The 14012-nt window shown below is 35.4% G+C and overlaps 1 protein-coding gene across 1 annotated transcript in view; it reads left to right on the forward strand.

Moving 5' to 3' along the window:
• LOC137405704 (B-box type zinc finger protein ncl-1-like) overlaps positions 1 to 14012 on the forward strand; it is a 31092-nt gene that overhangs the window by 12649 nt on the left and 4431 nt on the right. Inside the window, exons 7-14 of the mRNA XM_068092064.1 lie at positions 1387 to 1673; positions 2311 to 2506; positions 2715 to 2875; positions 10321 to 10444; positions 10789 to 11011; positions 11379 to 11539; positions 11664 to 11852; positions 12104 to 12255. Of these exons, the coding sequence (XP_067948165.1) occupies positions 1387 to 1673; positions 2311 to 2506; positions 2715 to 2875; positions 10321 to 10444; positions 10789 to 11011; positions 11379 to 11539; positions 11664 to 11852; positions 12104 to 12255 (1493 nt within the window). The remainder of the gene's footprint in view (positions 1 to 1386; positions 1674 to 2310; positions 2507 to 2714; positions 2876 to 10320; positions 10445 to 10788; positions 11012 to 11378; positions 11540 to 11663; positions 11853 to 12103; positions 12256 to 14012) is intronic.

Consider the following 14012-nt stretch of genomic DNA (forward strand, 5'->3'; position numbering starts at 1 on the left):
CGATGGTCTGAGAAAGACTTTATGGCATGTTTTTTTTGCCATTTTTTTATTATCTTCCGGCTTCGCTCGAAAACTTTCAAATAGGTCAGACAAAAAAGACATGAGTAATGCTAGTCTCGTAAGTGGCCTCTCTTGTACTCGGCCACCTAGTGGCTGCATTGAGAATCGGCTCGCATGCTCATATCTAAAGGTAAAAATGTGCTAAAAATGTGAGATTTTCCTCATATCTCAAAGTTCTCATATGTTAGGACATTCATGTCGAGGTATGACTGTATAGTATGTATAATCGGAAATAATAAAGAAATTGAGTTTATGCCATAAATGACGAAGAACATCAAAATTAGGCTTCCAATTAGTATTCTTTAAAGGTTGACTTGCAACAAAATGCACATTACAGTTATTTTATATCAACAGATTCACCATGATCACCAGATTACAAGCTCTTAAAAGCTCAAAAACGAACAGTTAATCGCCGCCATCACGAGCCGTAGATTAGAATCTCTTTCCAAAACGGCTCAAATGTGACGTTGTTGTACAAGATGGTTTCTGTTTACATTTTCACGCAACCTCTTTCGTCGAAATACTTCACGCATTCAATAAAACCATGTCTATTGTTCTTATGTGTCTATTTTATCGTCATTGTAATGCTGTCACTTTCAGCACTGATATCTTATAACCTACCGTGAAAATTTGTTTAATAGTTTAACCTTAGCTCGAAGGAGTACATATCATTGTCTGATAAACATGACAAGCCTGTTGGTTACCTGTGAAAAATACTGCAAAAATTACTTGCGAATTATGGGTCACTTGATCAGATTACGACTAGACGATTAGACCAAGTCGAAACGAAACTGTAAAGTAGCAAGCATCTATATTTGATGGGGGTCTTCGGTACAACCCGAAGTGTTTGTCATAAACTATTGCTACAAGAAGTTATATATTGAGCCTGTGATTGGCCTTTCAATTCACATGAGGACATCACGTGACAAAACAATAACCAAATGTACTGACTACGTCAGAGAAATACACTGATTCCAATCTACGGCGGCATTTCGTTTTAGAGCTTTTGAGAGCTTGTAATCATGTTTCCACATATTTTGCACCTACAACACAGCAGAGTAAGACATGATGAATCTTTTGATACTAAATAACTGTAATGTGAATTTTGTTGCAAGTCAACCTTTAAGATTATTCAGAGTTGCTGAATTAATCCCACCACAATAATTTGCTCACCACCACGTGGTGAGCAAGTTATTCCAGAATTGTTTGTTTCGTTCTAAAATATGTACATGTATATCAATTTCTTGTTCGATTTCATAAAATAAGTTGTAGAATCTCAAATTTATAAACTTTGAAGGTCTGTCAAGTTCACTCGTTTTTTTGAAGGTGCTTTTGTACAGCGAATCATAGAGAAAAGTGACTGTTTAGAATTTCTTGCGCTGAAGAAGGTGATGAACCAATATTTGTCATCACTCGTCAACTTGCCTTTATCGGGTGCTGTCTCTGTTGACATTCGCTTTGTGACTGACAAAGAGGTTTTTGAAAAGGCTGTCACAGATAGCTTTGGTCACTTCAAGTTGCGTGATGAGAACGTGTTAAAGAATCAACAACAGCAACAGCAGCTCCAACAAATAAGACAAGCTGAGCGGCAAGCCAGTCGGGCCAATCTTGCTGTGAGTATGTTAGATTAGTTTTCCTGAAAATGTCAATAATTTGAAACTTATATTTTGCCGTTTTGGCGATGACAAAATGGTAAATATTGGTATCATTGTTGTAATCTGATTCGCAAAATGTGATTCCATGCTTTGATTAGCTCCACTGCAATAATCACTTTTCGTAGGCTAATTTTTCGAAAAATATCACTTGTTATGTTGCTTATAGCTGCTCTATTACTTATAGACATCCCAATCAACTATATATACATTTGTTATACTTTCAGTTGCGCAATTTTGCTCTAACAAAGAACGCATGAGTAAAAGACAAGTCACCAGTTGCTAAGAAAAAAAACTCGGTATTTATTCATCAAAGGTTTTGGCAGTTCTTTCCACATCTAGTTTTACTGTAATACTCGAAGAAAGGTTTTTGATGCAATGTTTACATAAGCTTTTTTTGGCTTTCTGCCTAGTAGGCTTTTCTGGATAGCCACTATCTTTCATAATTCAATACATGAGAGCAGTTGTAGTAACTAGCGATGTTTAATCTTAGAAGAGTATGCGAGGCAGTTCAAGTAATCTTCATAAACTCCATTTTTGGTCATCATTCCTCCAAATTATTGGTATATCTTTTACTGTTAATCTTCATATGCTGTAGTCTGAGGTGAAATACAACACATCTCCGCCTCTGCTTATGCCATCTGGATCCTTCTCAGATATGTCTCGTTTACCTCCTGTCAGTTCTGTTTCCAACATGGATTCTCCGCTAATACAGCCAATTGGGATGGAAAATGACATGCTCAATGCCTATCATCTTCCAACGAGTGATGCGCTTGGATATCCTGACCAGTTTGGTAATTTATCCATCTCAGCAGTGATTCTGATTCTCCTTTGTGATCACTCGGCTCAAACGACATTTGTGATTCTTTTTAGTTAGCAACAATTTTTTTTCATTTTGTGTATCAGCTTTTGTATGTTTAAATAGGGTAATAGATATAAACTGCGGTTTCATCACTAGTTTTTTTATAATAAATAACATGTATTAATGTTTTGATTTGTTAGGCCTGAAAAATACAAGTGGCGGCTTAAACTTCATAGGAGAGCATGTCTCAGGAAATCATGGACATTCAAAGCCTCAGTCTCCTACCATGGGCTCGGACAGTGGGATTGGTATCGAGTCTACTGGCAGTCCAGGGACACAAGCTCATTCCAACCCTCCTCAGGTATCTGTTAATATGTTTTAACATAGCTACTCGTTTGGATTTTATCGATATATCTAACAGTGTTGTATAAAACCACATCGTAATTAGTCATGTTTGCTATAGGTTGTTGCAAAAACTGGCTTATTATATAAAGTAGAAGTTAAGTTGTAAGCCTCTATTCATCTCAAACCCAGTGTAGATAACGGCCTCGGTTCATCAAAAAGCACGTTAATTTTCAAATTTATTAAATGTTAAAATTTAATATTCAAAAGTAAAATATATATATACGCACAATGTTTATAATACTTGCAGATACCAAAATTAAAGCATTTCTACAAGTTTAGATTTTGCTCTGCTGCTAACAGTTATGGTCTCATTGTCGCTTTCACTGACTTATGGCTTTCAATTTCATCTTCACTCCCTTTTAATCTAACATCTTCCCTGCTGCTAAACCAAGTGATATCGGTGTCAACACAATTTTTTGTAGATGAACTAGTTTTTTTTCTTTAATTATTTTTAATAGTTTCTACAAAAAGAAAGACAAAATTTTATAATGAGCACTGCTTGCACTTGCCCACTAAGCACAAAGAATAGCTTTATAATAGCAATACAGACCACATCGTGTTTGCTTGAGCTGAAAATTCATTGTTATAAGTCCAATTAATTAAAAATGTAGTTGCGTCCAATTTGAGTTGATTTTATAAGAAAGTTTTTTTTGTTTATTAGTTGATATGTTGTTTGTTGTGTTAGGCAATCTCGTTGTCAAGATATTTGAAGATTAAAATCAAAAACAATTGATTGCTGTAAAAACACTCGGGCCAAAAAAACATGCCCAGACTTGTCCAAAATGATGTAACGCGTGATACAACCTGTCTCTATCTCTCATATTCACATCGGCTATTGCGATAAAAGTCTAGTCCTACGCTGCTCTATTGGCATATATTTTATCTTATATTTGCTCGTGTTGGCTAGAATAAAATTGTAAATCCAGCTACAGATACATTATTACCAATGTCTCAAATGCCTCAAACAAGGAAAATTAAAAACTTGTCATATTAGCTTCTTCTAAATGCTATGTAAACATCTTAGGACTGACTACCAATTCTACCATTCTACGGTAATTCTGTCAAGCAAACTATGTAGAATAAGGTCTTTGTATTGGCACAGTACCGTCGCTACCCACACTAATGATATACAGGCCCCCAAAAGCCCCGCCCACATTATGCCCGTCGCCTATCCTGAAGGGTGGGCTGTATATTATTGCCCACACCGCAAACTAGTTTCTTACTAGGTAAAATAAGCAAGCCGCGTCTTTGAAAAGAATATGTTGCGAAACCAACTACATCCCTAAAAGCGATATACATTGTATAGTCGACTGTCAACGTTATCGAGTCATTATTGGTATCAATTTGTAGATTGAAATTCACTGGTCACGTTTGATTAGTTGATTCAAGTACTAAACAAATGGTCGAGCTATGCAAAAGTGCCTGTCCATGCAGCTCTGATTGTACTTCATAAATCCATCTATCAGACAAGATTTCAGCACAGGTGTCAACGGGGCTATGATGTATTCAATGTTCTGCAAATCATGTTTTGTATCATCTTCAACAATATTATTTTATTATATAATTTTTACAAGCAAAAAATTTTTCATTTCGGCATTAAGCTTTTATTAAAAATATCCATCCAAGTCGTGGCCACGCACATAGTTTCAGCTCATACAATAAGACAAATTCATCTACTGCAGCAAACTCAAACAAAACATCATGGTTTATGCAGCACACATTCAAGTCTCTCTTTCCCATTGAAGGCAGTTTCCACACTGACAAAGCTGCTTCGGCTGGTGAGACCACATAAACATCCTGTAATCAATAAAACAAGTGCAATAAATATATATGTCATTCATAGATATGTCATTCTAACACGTATCTACTGAAAGCTTTCAAATTGGGAGTTAGATAGATTGCGAGTGTAACTTTAAAAATGAATAAATGTTTAACAAAAGCATAAGTATGTCAAGCCAACGATTCGAAGCTTTGGTTCTGGAAGTTAAAGATGTTCATTGATCAATCGATTTTCTTCACTTTCTACAAGTGAGAAGTGAACATCTAAAGTCAGATCATAAATCTAATTTATTACCTAAAACTGCCAAAGAAAATTTGAAGCAAATATAGCAGGTGAAACATTAAAAAAATATAAAACGATGATTGGTGATAGCAAAAAGTTACAATTCTATTAATCAGTACATGTATTAATGAATACTAAAATTATTACCTTTAGTATATTCATCAATCTAAGCCATTGTATTGCTAGATGCTATGGATTAAAAAGAAGCCGTCAAGACCTCACTGTACATACATATCTCTCACGCGCACACAGGAAATTACATTATAACCTCAAACAGGGAAATATAATCTGAATGTAAACTCTACAGTATATCTATAGGAGACTCAAAGTAAAAAATAAATTTACCTCTATCTTCCTCTGTAGCACTTTAACCACCTGATGCTCAGAAAACTCGGGAGTCACCTTCGCAGTAACTTTACAGTAATTTTTACAATTCTGCTGTTCGTCAAAAGAACGTGTCGATCGAGTAATTCATTAAAGTAACGATGTTAATTAATTTAGTAAATATTGATGTCCATGCGATTTAATAATATAGTAAAATCCCTAAATGTAAGGTCGCAGGCAACGCGTTTTACGAGTGATAACATTTATTACGACCTATATAAAAATTGCGTGCTGATTGGCTAATGAAGCGATCTTATATTTATCACTCGTGGACTCTTTTCAGATGTATCGCTAGTTACGTCACGAATGAAGCACCCGCTGGAATCTGAGCTTTTTAAAAGATAGCCTCATTCAAACGCATATATCTCTGGACAGGATTAGTCTACAAAGACAAAAATGTCATCAAATTGTAGCTGATGTTTTAGCCTTTTATTGGACTTGATTTCATTAAATCGAGCTTTTGGACGCAACCACATCTTTAAGGGGATTTTAAAAATCTGTATCTAAACCTTCAGGGCATGGATGGCAACCATGAAAAGGTTAATGATCATCACGTTTAATAGCTTTTATTAATATCAGTCGTCTGATCTTGGTATTTATGAACATTTATCAAAGATGACCACTGAAATTTCTATGCATAATGGTTAAAATTTAGTTTGAAAATTTTTATTTTCTTGTTGAACACTCACTCGCTCAATTTGACGATGGAACAAGCACCGAAATTTCAAGTGCCAGTTAGCAATTCCGGTAATAGCAATGTTGGAGCAGTGTCCTAAAATATTGGTACATATAAATATTATATAACCACAATGTGCTTTCCCTAGAAGATAAATATAAAAAGTGGTTAAAAGATGTAATGTTTTTGCACAAATGTTTCTAATGCAGTTGTGAGGCAAAATTGGGTATTGCATAGTATTGCGGTCAAACATTCGCCCATCATTAATCGCTTAGATGCAATTACAGTTCACTGGCACCGGTGATACCGTAAAAAGTCCATTGAAGTCCATTTTTGCAGTCTTTTACTGTTCCTGTGTTTTCTCTCTTATTCTCCATTTTGTGGCTGTTGGAATGATGGCAAAAAGTTGTTTCATTTGAGGTTTTTATGATTGCTAAAAATATATTTTTGTCCAATTTCTATCGTAACAAGAGTAAGGTTGTTCAACTTGTCTCAGAAATAGCTTTAATGCTTCTCCAAGAAGTCCGGAGGATAACTAATTAACTATTTATGGAGCCATACTAATATAGGTCTGTAACTACTTACAGCTATACGAAATTAGGTCTAACAAATGGTTTTAAATATAGGTTTGTATTAAATTTTATTTGTTTATCTGTCGGTGATGAAAAAAGTCAATCGCTAGTGCTAGGATATTCGAGATTGTCAGTCCAAAAATTTAAAAATCATCAGTTGTTTACTTTGATGTACTGGTTTTCCCCCAGTTTCAAGTCTATAGAGCATGCACTAAGCTCCACTGGTTTTTTATGCTTAGCAAGCAGATCAAACTTTAAAAAAGCTTTCCAGAAGGCAATTTTGTACAGCTCGAGCAGTAGGCCGGCCGGCCGTCTTTTGTAAAACTTAAAAAAATTATTGATCGCAAAATATTAGCTCTGTTTTTGTCAGGTTTCTTTTTTAGGCCCACATATAGCAAAAACATTTGTATAGTCACTCAATGCTAATACAAAGATATCGTAAAACCTCTATTTGAATGTCATGGTGGTCTATTTATCAACCTTTCTTTTATAGTGGCGCTTTATTAGAGGTGTCGTTCAAATTGAGGGTGGCATTGTATTTTTAAATAGTTTATCAAAATTTTGCTAGGATAAATTTAATCCTTTTATAGGTGAAGCAAATGTCGCCTGTATTTTGCACTCACTTTCCCGGCGGAATGACATTAACTCTTTTGGGTGTAAGAAACTGCTAACGTATCTCCAACATGTCATAGATCTCTAAATATATATGCATTGGGAAGCTGAGAAATATCTCTAGCAATTGATATGTATTGCTTTCAATTAACCTGCAATGATATTATAGCTTGCGGTACAATTTAGTGCAGCTTTTAATTTTTAACTATATTCAATAATGTTGCATAAAAGCTCATTGCACTCATTGATATGCTGTTAGTTTGCAGCCAAAACTAGCTTTTTATCTGCAATAGAAGACAAGTTATGTGCTCTGATCTATTGTACACCGAGTTTAGATAACTGTGAGGATGCTATCAAATAATATGCTGTAAATCTGCAAATTTATAAGTTACATAATAATACTTTATCAAATGCTACAAATATATATTCAAGAACAATTGACTTAAACAAACCATACATATAATACAATCAAAAACAAAAATTAACATTTTGAAACAAAAATATTTGCATCGTTCTGAATGTTGCTTTCGTTTGGATCCATTTCATCTTCTGGCTGTTCAATACTTTCCACAATATCTTCTGACCTCAACTCTTCTTCTGCACTGCTGAACTAGTCGATATTAGTGCCTAAACGGTTTTTAGCAGAGCAAAACTTTTACGAGCATCATTTGTGCGAAATGCACCGTGCAAAGATTTTGTTGGCTAAGCACAACTTTTAGCTTAAAACTAGTAGTACAGATTTCATTGTAAATGTAAACCGTTTTTCTACAAGGAACTACTACCGTACAGGATGAATTTATTCGCGGAGTTATATTTCGCGAAAATTGTCTTTTCATGTATATTCGCGGATGAATTTATTCGCGGCTGAAAACTGCCACTCTCTAGGAAAAGTTAACTCTATTACGTCTAGCAATAGAGTTAACCTTACGCATGCGCGCATTGCGCGTTTCGTTTTCTATTTAGCTTACAACTACGGGTGGATCGTACTAAGCTATAAATTCTTTGTTGCGTTCAGAGGTTTTCACGAATATTCACAGATTTGGAGGCCTTTGATGAACCAACAATTTGTGGTAAGTAATGAGTTTTTCACATTTACTAAATTAGTTGAATCTTACTTTGGTTCTTCGGTAAAACGCAATATTCACGTTTTCCATCCCTACCAATTCATTATTTGTTTTAGTGTGAGAGAGAGATTTTTCATCATACACGGAAGAACAATGATTGCAAGGGTGGTGTATGTCATTTTTAGAAGATCACGAATCATTCAGGGAAGTCTGGAAATTCAGATAGAAGTGACCGCAGCTACTTACGAGGAGAATATATCTGATTTTAAAAAAAGAGCAAAAACGCCTTTACGAGCACAAATCTTTGGCCAGCCGGCAGAACTTTGCAATAGTAAGCTACGAGGAGAGTTCTGATGATAACTTCCTTACCAGCCATGTAGTAGCAAGAGAATCGCCTTTAACATCTACCCAAGACTGACAGCGATGTAGAGCTGCTATTACCAAAATAACTAGTCAGAGAGCGCCATTACACGCTAGTATTCACTTATCAAGAGTATCGGTTTAATTTTATTGCTCCAGACAACCGCAATATAGACTAAACTGTTTATATTTACTCCATTCATCGTTTGTAAAATTTTATTTGTACACAAGTTTGTAATAAATTATAATATATCTATACATGAAATAAAATATATAATTTAATCATGTTTGCTGCAGCGATATCAAGGAGTTGTTGTCAATGAAGGGGTCTAGGTTGACCGGTTGCTTCTCTGCCAATATTCCTGCCTTGATGAATATTACTACTTGCCTCTAGTTTTCGTAATCGGAGTAGGTTGTTTTATTCTCAATCTGCAGTAAACACAAAAAAGAAAAAAATCTTAACAAGTGTCAAGGAAGTACAAAAACAATAGCTGAAGTATTTAATGAAAGCGATCAGTTTTTAAACAAAAGAATTAACTAATGCAGTTAATAATGGAAAAACGTATCTGCACTGCACATCAAATACATACCATAATGTCCAGATCAGAATCATGATCGTCCTCAACTTCGGTATTTGAGATTGATGGAGTTGATTTCAATGTATAAAGACTAGGAGAGCTTTTTTGCGATGATGAAGCCATGCCGCACTACTTGTAAAAACCTTGAATAATTTTGTAAAGTTTGCTGCAATGGCAATAAAACTCGAACCCAGGCGAGGATTTTAAAGAAGTTTTGGAACTCTACGTTTAGTACTTCTGCCTAGTGGCTATTTTCGCTATGTCGCCATTCTGCCTATCTTGAGACAACCTTGAATAATTTTGTAAATAAATGTGTTGCATTGGCAATGGTGTTAGCTCAAAGCCTAGGCAATGATTTTAAAAAATGTTTTGGAACCTACCTACGTTTAGTAGTTATATTAAAAACTAGCCTAGCGACTAGTTTTCAATTGGATGCAGTAGTTATTCTCCCTTGTGATAAAAAATAGAACTAATTTTTCACGGAATTTAATAATTCGCGTAGTTGACTGTTCGCGAAATCGCGAATTTTTATATCCATCGGATATTTTCATCCTGTACGGTATTAGTCTGATACAGTTATTAATTATTTCTTCGGTGTTGTTTTTAAAGTTTGAAGGAAAAACCAAATCGCTTTGGCGTTAGAAAACGGACTTACATATAAACAGAAACAACGAAAAAATTAATTGTTATTATTGATGTAACCGATTTATTATTAGTGTGATTTTGTGGATACTCTTTTACTGATCACTTGCTATTACTGGTTCATAATGATCAAAGAATGTCAAAGTGGCGGTCATATAAAGGTGGCGTTCAACTACAGAGCGGCGCACTATTTTTTAACCCTTCTCCTGTAGTGGTGGTCAAACAGAGGTGTCTTTCAAAAAATGGTGGCGTTCAAATAGAGGTTTTACGGTAACTTTGATATTAGTGTTGTCATAATATACAAATTTAGTTTTATAGAAATAATCTGAATAACCATAAAAACTTGCATCAAAGCATTGGAAATTTGTATATATTCATTTTGTCACCATATAAATGTTTGTTTTCATATCTCTCTTAGTCAAGCAAGCAATCCGTTTTCCATTATTTCCAGGCATCGTATAGTGTTAGCGACATTGGTAAATTCACCAGGGCCCATTCAACTACTGGTCAGATGTTTCATGATCAGTCCATTTCAAGAGCTGGTGCCAATATACTCAGCCCTTCTCCAGATCAAGGTTTGTAGTTTATTTTAGTGCTATTGCACTATAATAATTCACTCCATATTTAAAAATTGTCAATTCGTATTTGGGAATGTAAATTTTTCCAAATTTCGCTTAGTAAATCGCACTGGGCTTTTATATAGCAGAGATAATTGAGGTGATCATAAAACGCTTAGTCTTCATCAAAATATTAGACCATTTCTGTGATGCGGAATCATGATATTTCTGAATGGAGTGATCTGCATACTGCATGTTGTCTTAGGTGATTATTAGTAGTTTGGTCATGACGCTTTAGTAAATGTGTAAATATCCATTACGTGGCGTAATTATATTTATTACATTATCATTTCTTTTCTCAGATCTGCGCAACAGTATGTTCAGTCCAACGTCTATGGGTAGTCGTATGTCAAATCCTGCTGGGATCAGCGCGCTGGAGAGTGTGCTTGCCCAAAGGCGAGAAAGTGGGTCCCTGAATCTTGCTACAGGCAGCGGTAACAACAGTGGCTTTACTTCACCAACCCCTAACATGCAGTACCAGCCACAATTTCCACTTCGTGGCAAGATGTCGGCAATGCAGATCAGGTATAAACAATAAACATATGCAACTTTAGTAGTTACAAGAATGCAATTGGATAAGACGATTGGATTGGATCTCCTGCTTTTGCTTACAATCACTTGTGATACAGCTGACATGCACTCGTTTGGTTATCTTGGTACCACAAGCTATAAACAAGGAGACAATATTCGTTCGATCATTTCACAGCCATCCACATATAGCAGTTACCACTGTTTTTTGTCATGGACCGTCAAATCCCTCAGAAAGTTAGCTAAAGACATTGTTCAATAAATTTCCAATTACAGTTGTATAATCCTGTATTTTATATATAAATTTATAGAATATACAGTCTTGTAATACATTTGCAAAGGTAATCTTTCTACATGTTGATAGGTACAAATTTGGTGCCCTTGGGCCAAGCAAAGGTCAGTTTAATTCTCCTCATGGATTTTGCATGGGGTTTGAAGAAGACATTGTTGTCGCTGACACAAACAATCATCGCATACAAGTCTTCGATAAATCTGGAGAATTCAAATACCAGTTTGGGATTCCCGGTAGGCATTTACACAATTTTGTGTTGCTAAGCTTTGTGATTATTTGGATGATCAGGTGTATTCGAATTAACATAACTTTTTTTAACAAATGTTACCATCTCTAGGCATGCCATCATATTTCTAGGACGTGAGGAAGGGCAGCTGTGGTATCCTCGTAAGGTTGCTGTCATGAGGGGTGCTTCGCGGTATGTTATTTGTGACAGAGGTAATGAGCGTTCACGCATGCAGATATTCAGCAAGAATGGACATTTTGTGAAGAAGATTGCCATTAGATATATTGACATAGTCGCTGGTCTCGCTATCACTCCAGCAGGTATGCGTCCATTTTGTTTATATAACCATGCTTTACTATATCTCATGCATTCATATCTATCCTCATTTTGCTCAACCTGCTCACAAAATATGAAATTCATTATTTCACGTCATTGGAAGGCTCTGTCATTAAGTTGTTTAAATGTCAATGTTTGTTGGTGCTGACATTCATCCATCATCGCTGATGATCAGACTATTGTACAAAGTTATTAAGAGGTATTAGTGGATCTAGTCTAGTGTCTCTACTCTTAGGTAATATAGTGGCAGTTGACAGCGTGTCTCCTACTGTGTTCACAATCTCAGAGGGTGGAGATCTGATCAAGTGGTTTGACTGTTCTGACTACATGAGAGAGCCTAGTGACATAGCAGTTGCGGATAAAGAGTATTACGTCTGTGATTTCAAGGTATTGACAACGTATATAAAGTTACTCTTACAAATACATTATACTATTTCACCTTTATTCACTAGTTTCATGTGTTAAGAGAGTATTTGTTAGCAATTGTTTACAAAAAAGGTATTATATAAATCAACCAGTAATATGCTGTTATCATTATCTATCAGTGCAATTCGCCTGCTGTTGTTATGAAACTTTGTAATGCTCAATTTATTTTCGGTAGTTTGGCCAAGCATAAATGTAAAACAATTATCAATTATGCTGTGATGGCAGTTTTTCTCAAGAGTGAGGCCTTTCTCAAGCAATCTGAGGCCAAGATATGTTTGTCATATTTCTTAACTTATTAACTTTGTAATGATACCAAATAGTTTCTGTTTCAATTCAACTGGAGAAAAAGAGTGGGCAACTACAATGTTACTCGTCTGATTGGATTTTTATTAAAGCCTATGAGAGAGATTTGAGGTGATATAATTCTCTCAACGTCGTGTTTGAGCCCACATTGCCTAATTACATTCCTCTGAGAAATCATGACCGGCTGCGATAATTAAAAGTTACTAAATTGTTAATCGAGGTTACTTAATTATTCGCTACTGGATTGTCTTAGGACCCACACTTAGTTCACTAAGGGAGGAAAATCTGTATTTAGTTTTGGTATAAATACAGACATGCAAGAAGCTTTAAGCTTGAATCATTTTTTTGTTCATGCGAACACATGATTGTGAATTTCCTGCATGTGGTGAAAATTGCTAAGCATTTGATCAAATTTATTCGCCTGATTAACTTTTTGGTGTTACACGGGCTAATAGCTTGAATATTAATTATATTGAAGCATTGTTTATGTTTATCAGCTGAACATCCTATTTTACTACTTTAAAAGCTAAAGTTGGCTGAGCATTCTTGTCTTCTGAACATTCTTGTCGTCTGAACAGTCCCAGTTATGACAAGAAAAAAAATTTAAAACACTTGCGACAAAAGTATATTTCACACCTATAGAAGCAATTCAAGCATAAATGCACTGTTATTTTGAGGTGGCTTTTCCAAGTCCAGAATGAGTTTGGTATCAAATTGAGTACCGTACTTTGCGGACTATTAGCCGCTACTTTTTTCTGACGATTTGAGCCATGCGGCTTATATAAGGGTGCGGCTATTCTGTGGCTTTTTCTTTCATCGCTAGGGCGCATTAACCAGAATCTCCAGTTGGTGCGCCTCTAGCGGTAAAAGAAAATACGAAACAATGCCTAACGGTACTGTTCCGCTAGACACTAGGTTGAAAAGCGTCAGGTAATACGAAACACTGCCGTTATGCACTGTTCCGTTTTAAACAGCAAAGTTGCTGTAGCGTTAAAAAGCACCGTCCTGAGTTCTGCGGCCTATACAAAGATGCAGCCTATGTATTGTTTTATTATCGTTTTTTGGAAAGTAAAGCAGATGCGGCTTATATAGGGGTGCGGTTTATAGTTCGAAAAGTACGGTATTTGTGTTCCAACTATATTGCTTAAAAGCTAGAAATTTTGCTAGGAAAGCTAACAAATAGGCCCTAAAATAGTTATTAAAATTCTCTATTATTTAGTAATAAGAGTTAGATGTTTCTACTTTTTGTCTCTGAATAAATCTCATGTACAAACTGACCGGAGGACTTTTAACTGTCCGTTTCAACCTTGAATCTCACATTTACTAATATAAACTGTTCTGAAACATAGGTTCATGGTTTTTACTCTAAACAAAACACCAACGTATTTAAAAAAAAATCTCACTTTCATGCTAGA

This window comes from Watersipora subatra, chromosome 10 (assembly GCF_963576615.1).
Source record: "Watersipora subatra chromosome 10, tzWatSuba1.1, whole genome shotgun sequence".
In the NCBI taxonomy this organism is placed as follows: domain Eukaryota; kingdom Metazoa; phylum Bryozoa; class Gymnolaemata; order Cheilostomatida; family Watersiporidae; genus Watersipora; species Watersipora subatra.